Source organism: Numida meleagris, chromosome 5, assembly GCF_002078875.1.
Source record: "Numida meleagris isolate 19003 breed g44 Domestic line chromosome 5, NumMel1.0, whole genome shotgun sequence".
Classification (NCBI taxonomy): Eukaryota; Metazoa; Chordata; class Aves; order Galliformes; family Numididae; genus Numida; species Numida meleagris.
In genome coordinates, this window is record NC_034413.1 from 57,815,830 (window position 1) to 57,834,873 (window position 19,044).

Genomic DNA, 19,044 nt, shown 5'->3' on the forward strand with positions numbered 1-19,044 from the left:
CGGCAGCCCGCCCCGCGGATACCCGCAGCCGCTTACCTGCCCGCGGGGCCCCGCAGCCGCGCCGCGGCCCGTTCCCTCCCGAGCCGCCAGGACCCCGCTCACCGCCGCCCGCCGCCACCTTCCCCGGCGCTCAAGCCCGGCGCGGGCGGGGCGGCGCGTCACGTGGCGGGGCGGTGGCGGCCCGCTCTGTGTGTGTGTGTGTGTGCGCGTGAGGGGGGGAAGATGGCGGCGCGGCGGGGGCTGCTGGCGGCGGGGCTGTTCAGCGGGCGGGTGGCCATCGTCACCGGCGGCGGCACCGGCATCGGCAAGGCCATCGCCGCCGATTTGCTGGCGTTAGGTGGGCGGGTGTGAAGCGAAGAGGGGGGTGCAGGGGTGCGGGCCTTGAGGGACGTGGGGACTCGGGTCAGGGGGTGTAGGGCGTTCGGAGGTCGTAGCGCTCGGTGAGCGGGTTTGTGGTGAGATTATGGGGTGCAGGTTACTCCTGCTGGGAACTAGTTCCATGCGTACCTCGCGCTTTAGGCTTTGTTTTTAGGAAGAAAGGCTGGTTGGACAGTGAATGCCTATGAGCAATGACAGATAATGCTGGTCAGTGATGCGCGCTGTTTTTGTAACCCATCTCCTTCAGAGCCTTTTGCAGAGATTTAAACCATTTGTCTGTAAATGCATCTGTCCCTGCCCACTTTGGCCATCGCTGGAAATGGTCTGGTCGTGCTTTATTGAAGATAAATAGGGACTTCGCTGAAGCAGTAACAGTTTGTGCAATTGGTGCTGAGTCTTCCTTATGAGTTAGAATCTGCCCCCTCCTGTGCCAGCATATCTAGCAAAAATAGTCTTCTGCTGGGCATTGTTCTGCAGTGTGTTTATAAATAAATGCTTAAGTGCTATAGTGAGTTAGTATTTTGTGTTATTTGCTGATGACGTGTGCCACTTCATAAACTCAGGTTATTGTGCAGGTGACTGCGTCCCTCACCTAAAAAAAGTCAGGAGACCTCAATCTAACACCTTCAAGTGTGTTATTTCAAGATGGCTGGTGATCAAAGGTGAAGGCCCTTTTCCTAGAGATACATAGTTGCAGAACGTCTTTCTGGAAGAAGTTTGGCTTTTTTTTTTTTTTAAATGTAAGTTTAATCTATAGTTTCAGGAGAGAGCCTGAGCCAAATGAACAGCTTGCTGCTCTTTACTCCCACAAGTTATTTTGAGTTGATTTTGGTGTTTGTTTGATCACATGAGAGGCCAAATTCCACTCTGTAAAATAGCAACAAAATTAAAAAAAAAAAAAAAACACCTGGCAAAATGTTAACTTTTTTTTTGGCTGGTTCAGCATGTTGAATTTATTTATGGATAAGCAGATGAGCACCAGAGCTGGTGTGAGGAAAGGATCTTCTGTTGGGATACTAAGATTATGTCAGGGGGGAGGTGGGAATGAGGCCTCCCACCCTGCAAAATGGCACGTCTAGTGGATTTGTGCTAGGGATTTATTTGGTGGGATCTGTTTTAGTCTGTGGTGACAATCACCAAAGACTTGAATCTATCCTTAGTCCTCTGATGACAGAATAAACTGGTCTGTTTGTTATGTGAATGCTTACTGGTAATTTTGTACATGAGTTAGATTTCTTTGTAGCATGAGTCCTTCTGCTTCCAGATGCTGACTGAAGCAGAAGGTCTGAGCACCTGACTAGGCATTTTTTTCTCTCCTTTCTGTTCTGGGATTATACAGCACGTGGAACTGCCGTGGGGAAGCCTCTCCTCCTGCTGTCTGTAGCCTGCAGATAAAAATCTCACAGCTGTATCATGCTCTACCTTAGACTCTGTAGGGTTATAAAGCAGAGTATTACATTTGCTCACCGCTAGTCAAAATTGCAGGTAGAGTTACACTAAGATTATTTTTGTAGTTTCAGGAACAAGTGTTTTTTGTAATCAAGACCAGCTGAAAAATCTTTAAATCACATACTTGATAAATGAGACAGGCTTGAAAAACAGCTGCAAAAGTCACGTCTGAAAGCTACTTTGACTGCAACTCTCAGGCTATCTCCCCTTCAGCAGGAAGGAGAGTGAACGTTGCCATTTTTATCTTCGTTGTTCTTTGCATGGCACACTGGGATCTTGTTGCTAAGAAGCATCTCCCATCAGACAGTCCTTTCTCTCTTGCAAGAATTTCTTCATTGTATCTTCTAGTCAGTGACTAATAAATGCATAATCTACAAAATATTTCCGTGATGCTAGTAGCCTAGGATAACTACAATTTTGCCTGTAAACTGAAAGATTTTTCATTCTGTCTCTACAGGTTGCAGTGTTGTTATTGCTTCTCGTAAATTTGACCGATTAAAAGCTGCTGCAGAAGAACTGAATAATACATTTTCTTCAATGAGTCCTGCCAAAGTGACTCCTATACAGTGCAATATCCGTAAAGAAGAGGAGGTAATGACTAATGATCTTGATCTGGGGCTTAACATGTCAGAAGTATATTGTGTATGTAAATCCTCAGACTTCCAAAGTTATTTTCTTGGCCTCAGAAGTGCCTTAGTTCAGGGGATAGGTGCAGGAAAACACTTGAATAAAACTGTGTGTTCCAAGAGAAGATAATATTAGCAACCTAAGCGAGAAAGCATTTTTAGTCACAGCTGTTTTTCTAACCACATATACTTATTTCTATTATTTTTATGGAAAGCATGCTTTGGGTCTGTTGTGTTCTTAGAGCTGACCTGGACCCTACTTCATGGGGGTTCTGCGTCATGTTTCTGTGACACCAGTGAGAGGGCAGTTACTTGTGAAGATGGAGACCTTCAGAGTTATTCCTTCAAACGCAAAGTCAGAGCATAGGATCTCAATTCTTGTGGCTTGACACAAGTCATATTGAGATGTACCCTGCATTTTCAGTTTTGCCCATATTAAAGGGAGAAAAATGCCACTTTCCAATCTGTGTTTCACATTTTGGTTGCAATTTGAGGTGTGAAGAAATTTTGCTCTCAGTCCTTAGTAAGAACTCTCCTACTGTCTCAGCTGATCTTTATTTTCCTTCCTTATACTACAAGAATTGGAAGATCAAGAGCAGAAGTACTTCATCCCGGTTCTTCAGAAGTCTGCATTCATCTTTCAATTTTTGTCTGTGTAATTAAACATTTAGAAGTCCAACCTCATGCCAGACTTCTAACTTAAAACTGCTATAAAACATTCCAGTAATCAATTGCTACTATTTTCTTAACCTTTTAAAGCCTCTGTTAAAACCTACCAAATCTTAAAAAAATATTAATGACCTTTAGAAGCTATATGGATTCTGAAAGTATCCTAATATACAGCCATAAACCAAATAAAAATTCTTCCCTCATGGAACAGCTCAAGCCATAAAATATTTACAATGATATTCTTAGACTTTCCTCCTGAAGGAGAAGAACCCTCAGGCTGTGCAATATGTCACTTCACCTACCAGTGAATTTTAAGTTTGTATTTACCAGCATCAGCAGTGTGATATAATAAGTTGTGACAGATGTCAGAGGGTAACTTGCATGATTAAAACAACAGGAGAGAGAAGAGGTTCTTTCCTGAAAGTGTTTTTGCAGAGAGTAGTCTGGCATGCTTAATAGCCTTCTGCAGGTGAATCTTATTTCTTCATTAACTTAAAAATGAGTTAATAGGAACTGCAATGTTACGTAGAATAAAAGAGGGCTTGGATGGTAAAGTGAGATATCTGTACCAAACAAACGCTATTCCTTATTTATACTTAAAAATATAAATTTGTTAAGACAGCTGTAGTAGCTTTAAAAGATTCCAAAGCCCTTTTTTGAATATGCTGTTAAAGCCTATTTTTTACAGTGCTTTGTGAAATATAGCTATGCTCATACTTAGAGAAACTTGTTTTCTATCTTGTTATCCTGCAGTTTCAACACAGAGCTGTTGTCTTCCATTTATATTTAAGTTCATTTATATCATTTAAGTATCATTTATAGTTACACCAGAACTTTCCCAGAACTTTTTCATGCAGTATTGGAGAACCTTTTATTGGTTATCTTCTGTTAGTAGGAATTCTCCTAAACTGCTGTCATGTCATATGCATATACATGGAAGAGAGGATTCAGATGAATAGGGTAGATTAGAATTCAGTCTTGAATTTTTCATTCGTTAAGTCAATCTCGTAATTCACCTCGTTTCAGTTCTTCTCCAGCAGCTCTTGCTTCTTTCTTTTAAAGCCCTTTTTTGGTAAGCCTTTTGTGGAAGTTTTGAATAAGCAATGTAATTTCTGTTCTGTTGCATTTTAACATAAGAACATAAGCGTTTAGCTATTTAACATATTTAGCCATTCCAGCTGCCTGTATCCAAGAGCAGATGCTATTGATTAGAAAGTACAGAGCAATAGAAAACAACAATAATGCCTTCTATTAGGATAGGGACATGCTTATAAAGATATTAATTAAGATTTAGTTTAGAAAGCAATATAGAAGAAGGTGGCTTGCTCTTTCCAAAGGCTAGGAACATCTCAAGAAAAACACAATGTCTGAATAGAGGTGCTGCTAACCCTTAAATGAGGGTGAGGAGAGGGGTGGACCCTGGGTCACTCATGTGCATTGCTTGCACCTGAGCTCCCTGGGTTAGCCATGCCTTCTCACCTGGTGCTCGACCATTGGTTTAGACCATGACCTGGCAATTCCCGTACAGACGCATTCTATGATTTTTTTTTCCTTTACCTCTTGCAGTTCTTGCTTTAACCTTGTCTATTCACTCTGTAATGCTGAGACTGTCAAAGATGGCAGAATTCTGGCCACCTGGTACTTAGTTTCTAAAATTACTTTTGGGCCAGAAGAAATGCGTGGAACACATTTTCAGCTTTTAAATTTGTAGTCAGAATAGTACTTCCTTACACTTTGCCTGGCGTTTGTAAGTTGAAGCTAGGTAAACTTAAATCAACGGTTGGTAACCTTTACTTCTAAAGCTGTCAGAACTGAGAACTGAGGGACATAGCAGACTTCCTAACAGCCAGTGCTTGCTATTGCATATTTTATCATGTTTGCTAAGAGCAGCAATGGTGAGTACTTGTTTGCAACTTGGGTGTAACTGTCTTGCTGAAATCAGACACAAATTAACTTTGGGCATTTATTTCTATTCAAAGAAGTATACTGTCAAAACTTATTTCATTTGTAACCTAAATGTAGTGCCTGAAACAAAGATCAATAAAAGATACAGTGCAGGATTTTTTCCAGCCTTGGAGAAAATCTTAAGTAGAGGCAACACAGTAATGTAATTCCAGTATTTTCACAAATATGGAAGTAGCTTCCTGTTTACGGTGTTTGTTTTTTTTTAATTTTTGTTCTTTCTTGTTGTAGCGGAAATGTTAAGTCACAGCTTGAAGCAGAGATTGAGTGTGTGGGGGGAAGGCAGGGCCAGCTCAGGAGAGCTCAGGTGCATGCAATGCACCTCAGCTGAGTGACCAGAAGGGGTGGAGCCAGGACCCACCCCTTCCCAGGCCTCATTTAAGGGTTGGCAGGGGAGGTAAGAGTATCTGACTGGAGATCCCTGTATGTCTGAGGCCTTCTGAAGGTGAGCAGATTTTTTCTTTTGTTTCTGTGTTTACTGTTGTTGTATTTGAGTATATCCTCGTTTGCTGTAGCCTAGGCCATTACTGTCATTGCTGCACTTTCCATTACGTTACACCCATCTATGAAACAAGTCTTGGACAACTACGTAGGTTCTGTATGCTTCTTGTAGCTTTAAAACTTGCTATCTGTTTTCAACCTATTTTGACTGAGGAATATTACCTCAAAAATTCTCTGAAGCATGTGGATAGGTAGGAAGGATAGTCTCTTTGAAGTATTTCTGGTGATTCGTTATATCTTTTTCAGCTGTTTACACCAGGTATCAAGGAATTAATGAAGGTAAAGGACCTTATATGTGTCTCAATAAAGGGAGGAACTTAAATGTCAAAACTGATCTATCACAAGATACAAAGCCTAGGAAAGTTCCTGACTAATGATGTCGTTTAGTTAGTTTATCCTTTTTTTTGGGATTTTCTTGAAACTTGTGTGAGAGGAAATCTCTTAAAAGAAGACACTGCGATCACCATTAGGAACAAGCTATCTGTTCTGGCTGTACTATACCTGTTTTTTTAATTCAATTCATCTCTGTTCTGTATTTCTCTATTAGGCTCCTGTGAATTACCAGTTGCTAACGTATGTGTCAGAGCTTTAGTGAATGTATTAATCTTCTGGAGAAGAAAGTTAAAATTTCATGATTACTCATGTTTTCTATTCAAAACATGTAGGTATATGGGTCAGATGAAAGAAAATCCTTAACTACCTTCCAGCATCTGATGTGAATAATCCTGCACTTGCAAAATATATCAGTAGGTCTTAAATACCAGACTTCTGTATTTGCTTTGCTAAATATTCAGTAGCAGAGATCCTCTTCTTTCAGTGCTGGTATTTTATGTAGTACCTGCATTATGCTAGGAAGTTTTCCTAAGAAAACAGACACAACCCAGTCCTTCTTGGCCGACTAAACCTGTCATACCAAGCTTCCACCCTCTCTGAAGGCTAGTGCTGCCTCCTTATGTGTAGAAACAGATACAAGAGAAAATGTCTGAGAATGAAATTGGGTGTGTTACTTAATCAGCACTTAAAAAAGATATTTTGGTTTAGGTAGAAGCTTTGGTGAAGACTACGCTGAGTCTGCATGGGAAGATTGACTTCCTGGTGAATAATGGAGGGGGCCAGTTCACAAGCCCTTCTGAAGCCATCCGTGCAAAAGGCTGGAATGCTGTGATAGACACAAATCTGACAGGGACTTTCTATTGCTGCAAAGCAGGTGAGGACTGAATATTATGCATAATGGGATTTTTGTTTTTTTTTTTTATTTTTTTTTCTTCAATAACTGAAGGCAAGGAAATGTAGCTTCCCTATCCTTTTTTCACGTACTGGATATTTGTTTTCATGAATGTCATTCAAATCTTTATGTTAAGGTGTACATCATATTTGTTCATATAAACAAATACATGGCTAGACATGTACACGTGTTAGGGGAGAAATAATCCCTAGATCAAAGGCCAGGTTTGGGGCATCAGTTGATTTAGATACTCGTAGGTCTGTAGAGGGGGGGGGAAAACACTTAACTTTGGTGACCAGTACTTTGTGAGTAACACAGGAGAAATCTTCACTCTCATCATGGGTATAAATTTAAAGTTACGTATGTGATTCTCAGATAGTAATAGGAAAGTGGAAATGAAAGTAATTTATGTGGAAGGCACAAGGTCTTGATTTCCACAAGAAGGGTCCTTGACGAGCACTGGGCCTTACCCAGACTGCACCTGCTGTCTCACCAATCCAGTGATGAGGCTGTGGTACAAAGAGCAGGCTGTCTATCTAAATCAGTGCAGGAAGTCTGTAGCATAATTATAGTTGGACTCCAGATTTGGTGTCCAGTTGGCAAGCTCATTTGTGAGCACTTCTTCAGATATTTATAGGTTGTCTTCCTCCTTCACACAGTGTACAATGCCTGGATGCAAGAACATGGAGGAGTCATTGTCAACATTACTGCTGCTGTGAGAAATGGGTTTCCTGGAATGTCGTAATATACATTTTTTTCTACATTTTTTCTATATCTTCTCCATAGAAGTATTCATTGCTCCTAAATACTGTATTTTGGAAAGGTGTACAATGGGCAGCAGCTGAGTAATAGCAATACAGTGGTTAATGTCGAGAGAGCAATACTTGGCTGTATGTATGGGGGTCTTTTATTAATTCAGTAGACTGCAAGAGTAAAGGACATCTCTGGTCCTTTCAGCTACTTTGTAAGAAACTATGAAGCAACGCTTGTTAGCAAAGCTTTCACTGGAAATGAGATGCTAGTGGGACTGGTTGCCCTGAAATGAAACCTTTACTTGTTCTGATGGCCTTGCAAGAACTTGGCATCTGTTGGTTTTTTCTTCTGCTCTCAGCATACAGATCTTGATGGCACAATCAGTTATAGGAGATGAATGGGGAATAGGAGGAATGTACCTAGCCTTATACTATATTTCCTCTTTGTAGCTCTCTTTATTGGAGAAGGTCTCTGATGCAGGAAATCAGTTGTTTTGTCTGCTACTTTCTTGACTGGAAGAGTGGTACAAAAAAAAAAGTCATGTTTGTAGTTCTTTTATACTGACAAAAAATGATCACAGCTATCTGCATGAAAATGCGGTATCCTGTCTGCAGGCACATGTTGACCTTTAAAATGGATGTGAGCTTTCTGATCAAACCTTTTCCAATAAAACAATTTTAACTTGTGTAAAACAAACATTTTTCAGAAAGCAGATAGTTTCAGATGAAAATGTGAATTTGTCAGAATGCTATGCTTTGGCAGTTTCCAGAGGGGAAGAATTCTGAGTTTCTTCGTTGAAACTATTTTTTTTTAATTTAACTCTGAGTTTATTTTTTGTACTTTCTTCAGTAGAATTTGAACAGGTATTATATAAACTTCCTTACGCCTCCGTCGGGGTTAAATGTTTTCAAAATCAGTTTCTCACTGGCTTATTCTTAGCAGTACAAAATAAATGTGGAGATCCACATGGTGGTGCTGAAGCTACGGTCATTTGAGTTTCTCTGCTCTGAATACAACTGTTTGAATTGTCACTGTAAATAAATTGTTAGAATATGGGAGAGTTGAACAAAAAGAGAATAAGAACAAAAAAAATTCTAAGTAACTGGGGAAAGTTCACCAGATAACTTGTAGATGGATGTGGATGGATAGGTAAGACTGCTTTCAAACTAAGTTCTTATATAATTGACACTTGGTTAAAGAAATTGTAGCCTAAGTCTGTTAAACTGTGGAGCTGTGGTCAAGTTTAAGAACTACGAAATCCCTGTACATCTTGGGTGGTTGTTTGAGCCACAGAATTATACTCTGACTTCCCTAGTGAGGCTGCAGGGAGATTGATATTGGCTGAGGGACAGGGTGCTTCTTTTTCTTTCCTTTCTCACTAGGCACTCAGGAGCTGCGAGAGCTGCAGTGGATAACCTAACCAAGACTTTAGCTTTAGAATGGGCCCACAGTGGAGTGCGAATCAACAGCGTTGCTCCTGTAAGTCATGGCAAGTGATGTGACTAAACTCAGCTACCATACATGTTTATGGTTAACGCTTTCAAACGGAAAGGGATTTTAAAAGCTAGAGCTTCCAACTGTGTATGATTTTGATTTATTTTAGTTTCCTCATACACTTTCCCCATATGCTTTCCTTTCCATACCTGCCCTTCTTTTCCAAGGGCCTTTGGGAGTGTTTTGTACTGCATGGATGACAAACCAGAGATGCGGGGAAAATGGCTTCTGCTTTGAGCTTTGAATTGGCACTTTTGTTTGATTTTCTAGCATAATTAAAAGACACCTGGGAGGAGCTGGTGACTTCTTTTACAAAATCCTGACGTAAAATTACTGAATGCTTTGTGTTTAGGTAGTGATTATGTAACTTCTGAGTTTACAAAACTTTTGTATATGGTTCATGTGTGCTTGTGTCTTCTGCCTATGCTCACAGTTATTTTGAGAATCTCTAAATGTGTCCTATAACGTTTTTATCTTCTTGTCAAGTTAGATTAGTTTTAAGCATGAGAAGGCAGTGTTTGGAGTGGCCCTTCTCTCAAAGAAATTAGATGTAAAAATGTGTTCTCTGATATTTACTTGTTTCTCACAAAATACCTACATATAGGACACCACTATGTAGGTCAGCTAAAATATGCCTGCCATGTTTTTGAGGAAGTAGGTGGAATGTTGCGGTTGTTTTAAGTAATTTTGTGTGAAGACCAGTTGTGTTTTTGTTGCGTGTGATGCAGCAGTTACAGAAGCTATATCCAGGCCTTAGCTTTGAAGTCTGAGATGGTGTCTAATGTGATTAATATCATCTTCACTCTTAATGACCATTTCTTTTTCGTGTTTCCTCTCTTGATAACTAAAGGGAAAAGAACCTTTGTCTAGCTACTTCCACGTTCAGAATTTCTCATCTCGCAGTTTAGTAAATCTCTGATTTATTAGTGTTTTTCTCAGAAGGTCTCTCCTACTGTCAGTGTAGGAGGCATAGCATGGTGTACAGATGTCCTGTGCTTAAACACCTGGTTTGCTTTCTTTTGGCATACCACAACATGCTCAATGGGAAATGCATAATGCTGACTCAGGAAGCGGCTCTTTTAAGTAGCCTCTGTGAGGCCACTCTGGAGACTTCTTAAATATTAAGATCTACCAGCTTGTTTTTCCTGTTTGCTTTCTGATTTATCAAGACTTTGGGAAATAAGTAATTAGGACAGCATTAGTATGTGTGCATATTTTAATGCATGCTAATTACCTAATGAATCATACTAATTATACTTTGTAGCATGTGTCAAATGAGATTTTTGGCAGGCAAACAAGTGGTTTGGCTTTTTTTTTGCTAGCTTTTTAATGATGCTAGTGACAAAAATCTATGTTGTATCTAGGGTGATGCTTGATACCCTTCTGTTGCATTTGTGAACATACTTTGTATTAACCATGCAAAACTTACTGCCTCACATGAGCATAGTAACATGCAGGGAAAGTGAATGTAGTGAGAGAAATACGCATTCTGAAAAAATAGTTCTACAAATTAGGTGCTTCCTTAGCTGCCAAAACACAGTTGTTCACATCTCGCGCATCTTAAAAGAGAAATATTGAAATGTCCTTAATGAAGAAACTTAAATTTTGTTGTCTTATTTAAACTTGAGTCCAAAATGTTCTGTCAGATCTCATCTGTGGAACCGTATGTTTCCCTTACCTTCACCTTCCCTACTGAGTTCAAGCTGGATTTTATAATCATCAGAACGAGGACTTCTACAACAACTCAGTAGGGAGAGTATGCAATCTGATTGCAAAAATCTACCTCCATAATTCACAATGAAGTCAGTCTGGTATTCTTGTAGGTTATAAACAAACAAAACCAATAAGAACTTGATCTTGGGATTCTTGTAGTTTTCTGCTGCAAGTTAATTTGAAATGTTTGTTTTGAAATAACAGTTGTTGAGTTTCTTTATGCTCCTCACTTAAGAGTTGCTGTGTCAGTGAAGAATTGGAACAACGTGAATTAGTGTATTTGAACAGAGATGTGACTGTCAATCCAATTACCTTCTATAAATTATACTATTTCATCCAGTTTAAAAACTTGCATTCAAGTCCTGTTTGGATAGTTAGTCCTGTAGAAAATCCCTGTAAGCTTAAGTTGTGATCATTGTTAAAATTTAACGTATGAAAGAGAACTGAACTTTTTTTTTTGTTTTAATGTAGGGAATAGTATTTTCAGAAACTGCTGTTGCCAACTATGGAGAACAGGGTATAATTATGTGGTTAAAAAGCATACCAAAGGTTCCTGCCAAGAGATCAGCAGTTCCTGAGGAGGTAACGTATTTCAGAATGTTTGTGATGTTCCTACTTCTGTGTCTCTGCTTTGAAACCACTTTATTTGGAGAACATTAAGGACTTAATTTTGAACTGATGGAGTATAAAGAAAGGAAAAAGCTGGTAGTAATATGTAGTAGTGTCAACTGGGAGACTTTAGTTTAGCTCTTACAGCTAAAATGTTTCATAATTGGCCTAAGTTCCTAGAAATATTGACTTTTAGCAGGGAGGTTTGAAAGAATGAAGAAGAATGTGAAAAAAGTGTATCTTAAAAGTACCTGAAAGCTTGCTGTTGTTCAGCTCTTACCTTCTTGGTTTTTGTAGCTGGAAATATGGTTTTAAGATTGTTGGGGCTTTCATTGTTGAGTAGAAAACATAGCTGTGTTTTGCCCGTGTCCGTTTTCACAAATGCCTTAGACCTAACCAATTGCCGGAAGTTTGAGGATTAAAATTGTCATTCTTTTCTTAGATTTCTCCTGCAGTGTGTTTCCTGCTATCTCCAGCTGCTTCTTACATAACTGGGATAACCATGGTTATAGATGGTGGCCAAAGTTTATATAGCAGTAGCTTAGAAATACCAGGTAAGAAATGGGCTAAAAATAATGCCCTTAATGTGATTGAAGTTGGGCGAAGGGTGCATGCAAAAACAAAACGCCTACTTCCTGTATCAGCTAAATCTGTTGTTTTGTTTTCCTCAGATCACAACAGATGGCCCTCACCACCAGAAGGAAGGAATTCTGAAATGCTTAAAAAGCTTCTTTCTGGCGAATTGAAGCCAAAGCTGTAGTAGAAGGTTTCATCTTGTTCCCACTTTCACAGTTGCTGATAATCTCACTTTGTAACTTGGTATTATAATTATCAGTAACCTGACTTGTTTCTTTTCCTCTCGTATAACTACATAGACTTTCATTGTCTCATGTTTTCATGTTTAAAAGTTGAAGGTAGATAGTGCCTCATCTTCTCTAACAAGCACTTGCTGCCCTTGAGAAGGGAAGGTGTAAAATTAATTCTTCATTTGCACTGCCACTAAGTAAGGAAGAATCTCAGTCAGGAATAGTTTTTTTTTAAATCTACTTCGAATTGAAGGTACAGAAAGAATGTTCCAGAATCATTTTACTCAATGATTTTTGGTTAGGAGATTTAAATCTTTGTTATTGTTACCTGCATCAGTAACCCATGAAATGGCTGTTAGCAGTAGATTGTTTCTGTTCAACAGCAATCTGAGTGCTCACAGTGATTTTAAGGATTGATTAAAGTACTTACCTGAGATAGGAGGAATTAAAATAAAGCAGTGGTTGGTTAAATAGCAGAATACTGTTTTTACAGCTTCAGACTAATGAAGTGTATCAGGGATGTTTCCAGTTGTTTGCAGGTGAAATGACTTAAGGAGATGAGCTAGCTGCCACTTAAATTCGATAGAATAATCGAATAATAAGCTGTATGATACACTCATGGAAAACCATATTGATTCAATAATTTCACAGCAAAGTCTTGAAGCCTAAGCTGCGGTGTATATTGCAGTGCTTCTTGCAATATGCTGTGCTGATGAAAGAAAAACTTGTGATTCTTTCACTTATCCGTGTAAATGCTTTCTATCCATACTGTGTTTTCTACTGATATGCTATTTTATGATAACACACTGTTTTCATCAGCATTCCTGAAACAGGTGTGATTTCTGTGCTCAGTGGAGAGTTTCCATTTCAAAAAAACCAGAAGTCTTAGAATATGTTACTTGAAGAGGCTATGGTTGTTGTAATTACTCACTTTAAGGCAAATATTCTCATGTCTGATAACTTCGAAATATTAAAAATAAATGATGAGTGCTGTAACAACTGAAACTTGTGGAATCAAGTTGCTGCTATGGAAGTCACTTTGTCAGTACTTCATTTTGGGTTGAATGTGGGAGCGTCCACCAGCTGTCTGCTCTCTCCGAAGGTGCTCGACTTTTTGTCTTTAATTAAAATACTGGAATGTATATGGTACAAGTGGATTATTCATGAAGACTTCAGTGCTGGTTTTGTGGGGGCAGATGGGGGTTGAGCACAGAACCAGAATGAAATCAGCTCTTTTTTCAAACCTTGTGCGTGGTTTTTATTTTGATGATTGTAAATGTTAGCTCAGGGCATGCAGAATTTCTGGAAGAAAATGCACCTTTTGGGTAGCTAACTGTAGCCTTACCCATTGCATTTAAGTCAAATTAGTTTGAGAGATTTTTCTACATTCTTAATATCTTTAACATAGCTTAACAAGGTTAAGACTTAAGGAAACTAAATGTCACATTTGATTATGAGCTTCCATGATGCATCAAGTGTGGATCTAACATGAAATGGAAGTGATTTGATAAAACAGTTACTTTTATTACATCCATGAAGTGTTCTTTACAGGATTTGAGCACAGAGCTAGAAATAATTATTTTTAACTTGCAAATCTCTTATTTAACTTTGGAGTGTGAATATTCATTAAGAGGGGAAGTTTATAAATATTGATGATGAAACGCATCCATTATGTCTGTGAAATGGAACGTTAGAAAGGGTAGTGTTCTCTGGCATGGGAGACATGTTCAGCTTGCAAGGAGTAAACTCCTTCATGAGTAAGAACTATAGCAATCATTTTGGGTTGCACTGAGTAAAAGGAACCTTTATTTGACCTTGTCTTCTTCAACCTCTAGGCAAAGCAATAGATGTCTTTAGATCTAAGCCAGTTCTTTAGAAGAGGCTTATTCCTGCATGTGCTTTTCTTCCCTGACAAGAAGCTGAAACCGTCAGTGTGTGTGGAGCCATAATGCACGGCAGCTGAATGCAATAGGAAACTTCTACTCAGAACACTCTAGGGGTGAGTACAGTGAATGAATACAGAGAATACACCCTTGAAAGGTGAAGGGAGAGCATCAGAGTGCTTGAGTGCTTTCTGCAATGTTTTTCTGTTCTATTTTTTAAGCTCCCTCTGTGTTGAGGTTTGCTGTGAACAGTATCAAAACATTACATTATATTAGATATTACAGTAGTGACTGCCTTGCTGTAGTAGTTTTGCAGTGGTGCTTTTGCCTTCTCACCCCCACCTCACCATTTCTTGCATCAGTAAGAAGATAAAATGCTTAATTCTCAGAATGGAGATTTATTGTGGTCCTTGGCTCTTTGGTCCCTTTTTTGTGCAGATTAAAAATAATTTAAAAAATGTTAAAGTTTATAGTGCCTGGTAGGAACCTGGTGTTTCTTTTTAGCTGGCAGCACGAATGTTTCAGGTTTCTGCTGTGCATACTGCAGATAATATCAGCTGAAGCAAAGCTCTTCCTATGCTACTGTGACAACTGCTGTTGATCAAAGGGCATTCGGAGACGTGTGGGTTTGTTTTCTTTAAAGGAAAAAAAGGGTGTGATAACAAAAACATCAGTGACCTGCATAAGATTTGGGTGTCTGAAGTTCAGAGATTGTTCTGTTTTTACTTACTTTACAAGGGAGGTGAATGGGGGGGGTGGGGGGGAACTGTGTGGAACCTCAGGAGGAATCGAGGAGTCTGATGGATCAAACACTGAAATTTAAACACTTACTGCACAGTGCAGATGAGCAAAGAGTAGGATGTTACAGTCTATTAAAAATCTCCTAAGTTGCTTTAACATTTACCTCTGGCTAAACCTTCTGCTCTGCCTACCCTTCATCGTATATTCATTTGACTGATAAATGGGAGCTTATCAACTGCTGCCTTGCTGTGTGGTCTAGTGTTGTATCTGAATATGCATTGCAGAGCTTTACGTTTACTAAAACAGTGTAGTTCCTCAAAGGGGGATTTTCATAAACTTTGTGGCTTATGCTTTACAAGCAGAATATTAATTATTCAGGTATGTCTGTGCAGTTTTACTTTCCAGTAATGTGCAGTCTGCCATAAAAAAAAGTGAACAAATATGAGGCAACAGTTGCCTCTTACAAGTTTATAGCTGTTTAATGAATGTCCTGTACAATCTTTACGAAAGCATGCTATCTGATAGTGTAATTTCCTATACATCTAATTAGCACCTCCTATGTTTCTTGACATCTTGAAAAGATGACTTGTGTTAAGTGTCTGAGTAATGTAGACCTAAGGGGAATAATCTTATTGGTAGAGTGTTCTGGAGTACTGATGGCAAATGAGTGGCTTCATACACTTCAGTGATGGAGTTGGAGCAGACAAACCTATCAGCGCAGTTGTGCAGTCTCATTGCAATGTGCTTTTTCTAGAGAAGAAACTCCGTATCTGCATGATTGCTGTGTTTTTCTCATACTTCTGTGTTTCAATAGCTGGCTGCTTTTTATTTACTTTGTTCTGGAGCTAAGCTTGTTTAGTAGGAATGCATCCTGAAATGAAAAATACTAAGTATGATGGGAGATGCCTTTCTTGGTAAGAAATGCTTCTGCTAGGTGGGAGGAGGAAGTCTCTCGTCAGAGTTGAGACTGAAGCAGTCAGAACTACAAACAGGATTGCTGATTTTTCTGTATCATTCCTTTTTGCTTCATCTTAAGTCTCTTGAAGTGGTTGTGGATACGAGCTTCCCTAGTTGTCATCTCTTAAAATGAAATCTTGTTTGTTGTCTTTGCTATCCTCATGTTGAATAACTTCTCCTTTGTTTGGGTGATAAAGGAATTGCCTGCTGTAACTGCTAACCGTAGCTTTATGCAATCTGAAGAATCCATTTTTCGATTCAGATTTAAGTCAAGGCTTCTAGGTTGGAAAGTGTAATAAATCTTGCAGCAGTAGTTCAAGACTGTCCTTCCCGAGCTACTTGCTCTCTGTCTTTTGGCATCAACCTGACAAAGATGGTGCACTTGTATTGGGAGTAACTGGAATTACAGAGATCCTCCTCCTGCCATGGAAAGGCAGAGCTGCATAGCAACCAGGTAGGACCAATGAAGGCTTGAACTAATGTGGTTTGCTGAATCCCTGTGGGCTGGATGTAAATTTATAAACAGTGTTAGCTCTTCTGCCTGTGAGGAGGGACTCTTCATCGTGCTAAGACGTTCTGGCATCACAAACTTTACACTATTGCAATTCCTAGGAGAAGCTGTCTTAACTTCCTTTACCCACTGAGTTTCCAGAAGCATGGTCCTTTGCCAGTTACTACACCTGATTAAATAAGCAATTTCATATATTTGTAACTATATTTTCTGGTTGTAGTACAAAAGGTGGTAACAACGTGGTAATGTGGTGCCAGCTATAGGAAGGAGCGGCAGGGAGACAGACTGGGAAGAAGGGGGAGTGAAGGACAACCGTGTAGCCACTAGAAGGAGCTGGTTTATGCCTATTTGAAGTGTTTAAAAGCTATGGCTTTAGTGTTAACTAATACAGACACTTGTCTCAAGCAGTATGTCTAGAAGGTGAGAACCTCTTACTGCAATGAGGTATTGATTCTGGAATCAAGATAGAGCCGTGCTGCCAGATTGCAGTCAATTACTTGAGTAGGCTATCCTAAGATGTGCTTACCCTGTAATTTCCACCCACGCTCCTCCCAACATCCACTGCCTGTGTAGGGCTTGTACTGAATGCATAAATAACTAATATGCTTTATTGCAACTTCTGTCATCTATTTTTATCCTCTTCTTTTCCGTATCAGCAATTATACTGTTTTGATAAGCATTGTTTTGCTCCAGTATTGTTGCACGTTATCTCAGAAGCATGCCCCTGGGTTTGGGCTGGGCTCAGTGTGAGTCAGTGTTATAAATGTTGGTCCCTAGTGTTGATTCTCTTCTATATTGATATAATATATAATAATGAATATTATGTATACATGTATACACAATGTTTATAATGTGTATTATATACATATATACACAAACACATAGATGCTGACCAAGAATATTAATATGTATATGTATCTGGCTGTTTATCCTGGTCCCAGGGCTGAAACTGCTATGTTTTAGGTATTATGCCACAGTAATGTGGGTGCTTGCAGGGATGAAGCAAAGCACTCCTGGATGGCACTGGCGATGAAGTGAGAGTGCTCTGTGCTGTCAGGGCTTTGTGCAGAAATACAGAGGACCACGTGCGTAGAGGAAAAGGGCAAGGATGATTTTTCCACAACTCTTGCTAGCTTCTTGTGTAGCGAGGGAGCTCAGTCCTCAAAAACTACTTTTCACTCACCCTTCTTCCATCAATGAAATCCCTTAGCAAGATTGTAAAACTGACAAATAGCCATGAACTGGAACATTAAGGCAAGGGAAACACTGGATATGTTTTCAAAGCTGTGTAAGCTGCTGTGGATCATTGATCTTGCTTGGTGGTGCAGGTGCATCGCATGCAGTCAGCGTTTCTCTTGGCTCTCTCCCTATCATTTAGCACAAAAGGTCACACTTCTAACTTTCTAGCTGAAGACTTGGGGTCATGACAGGCATTTCATAAACATGGCTGGCGCTTTTGCCAGCTGTAGAGCAAAATGCCATAACTCTGAGGGATGACTGGATCTCCTTCATGTTGGTGCTCCAGTTCTTACTAATCAGTGTGATTCAGAGCCTTGTGCCTCTCTTGGCTGTGCTTCATCTATGGGTCTTTCTTCAACACAATCCTTTTTCTTTTAAGATGGTAATACTTGTTTTTGTTGTTCTGCTGCATATTTCAGTGGAAGGGCTCAAAATACTCATGCCTTTTTAGTTTCATAGGTGTCTCCTACTCAACGTTCACTTGCAGTTGCACACAAGTTCAGGTCCTGTCCCAGTGAAGGCTTCTCTAGTTGAAAGTTTACCAGTGTAACCATCCTTGGCCCTGCTTTCTGGCCACGCACTGCCCCTCTCTGTGTCTCAGCAGCAGGTTTGCTACACCTGCGTGGGTCAGATGTGGGTCTTGCACACAGCGCTCCGTGGCTGTAAGCTTAGTTTGAAATCTCTTCAGCTGCAATGCATTGCCACAGTAATATTTGCAGTCAGTTGCTACGTGCACTTGGAACACAGCAGCAATAGCTGTCCTGCTATGCATTTGGGAGTACTTCTTGGACAGATTTATGATAGCAGCCTTAGTTACAGTGTGCACTGACCCTCTGAGGGAAGAGGTTTGCTCCTGGGGAGGTGTGGGACCTTGCGCTGGGAGCACAGCACCTCGAGAAGCACTCATTCTGGCTTCTCAGGGGAGAACAGCACTCAGGCTTCTGCTTTTCTGCCTTCTCCCAGGCCCAACCAGACTCGCCTGGCGCAGCGTTACAGCGGAGCAGCACCAGACGATCCACCCCCCTTTCCCCGTCACACCGCTGTGCGGGGCCGGGGGGCAGCGGTGCGCATGCTCCCTCCGCTGCGGGCTTCCCCCTGTGCACGGCCTCCTCGTGCGCATGCGCAGAAGTGGGCGGCCTCCCTCAGGCCGTCACGCGGCGTGGTGACGTCTCACGTTCCCCCCTTCTTCCTCCTCCTGCCGGCGGCGCGGCGACGTCACGAGTTTCGGCGGAGCGGGAGGCGGGGCTTTCGGTTGGCAGCGGCGGCCGTCGCCGGCGCCTCACGCTTGACGGGACCCCCGCTTCAGCCCGACCGCGGCCCCAGCAGCGCCCCGAGGGCTCCGTTCCCTCCTCGCGGGCCCGCCGCTCCGCGCCTCCCGTCCCCCTCTCCACCGTGCGGGCCCGGGGCCCCTTCCCCCCCGCCTCCCGGGGGGGGGTGGGCTCCTCTCCGGAAACCTGGCCGCTCCCTCCGCGCCGACTGCTCCGCCGGGCCTGCGCCCGCCGCCGTGGGGCAGCGCGGGGGGGCCCTC

The 19,044-nt window shown here is 41.0% G+C and overlaps 2 protein-coding genes across 3 annotated transcripts in view; one reads left to right on the plus strand and one right to left on the minus strand.

Annotated features, from left to right (window-relative positions):
* The window catches only part of TMEM169 (transmembrane protein 169), a 17,004-nt gene extending 16,844 nt beyond the window's left edge, over positions 1 to 160 (minus strand). Inside the window, exon 1 of the mRNA XM_021399101.1 lies at positions 37 to 160. The gene's annotated coding sequence lies outside the window, so the exon portion shown is untranslated. The remainder of the gene's footprint in view (positions 1 to 36) is intronic.
* PECR (peroxisomal trans-2-enoyl-CoA reductase) overlaps positions 1 to 13,203 on the plus strand; it is a 13,394-nt gene extending 191 nt beyond the window's left edge. The window contains exons 1-8 of one of the 2 annotated variants that reach the window (XM_021399102.1): positions 184 to 337; positions 2,285 to 2,418; positions 6,627 to 6,792; positions 7,470 to 7,551; positions 8,946 to 9,042; positions 11,242 to 11,352; positions 11,822 to 11,933; positions 12,051 to 13,203. In XM_021399102.1, the coding sequence (XP_021254777.1) occupies positions 223 to 337; positions 2,285 to 2,418; positions 6,627 to 6,792; positions 7,470 to 7,551; positions 8,946 to 9,042; positions 11,242 to 11,352; positions 11,822 to 11,933; positions 12,051 to 12,139 (906 nt within the window). In that variant the 5' untranslated portion in view covers positions 184 to 222 and the 3' untranslated portion in view covers positions 12,140 to 13,203. Of the gene's footprint in view, positions 1 to 183; positions 338 to 2,284; positions 2,419 to 6,626; positions 6,793 to 7,469; positions 7,552 to 8,945; positions 9,043 to 11,241; positions 11,353 to 11,821; positions 11,934 to 12,050 lie in introns of those variants that run through there. The other variant, XM_021399103.1, reaches the window with a different exon arrangement.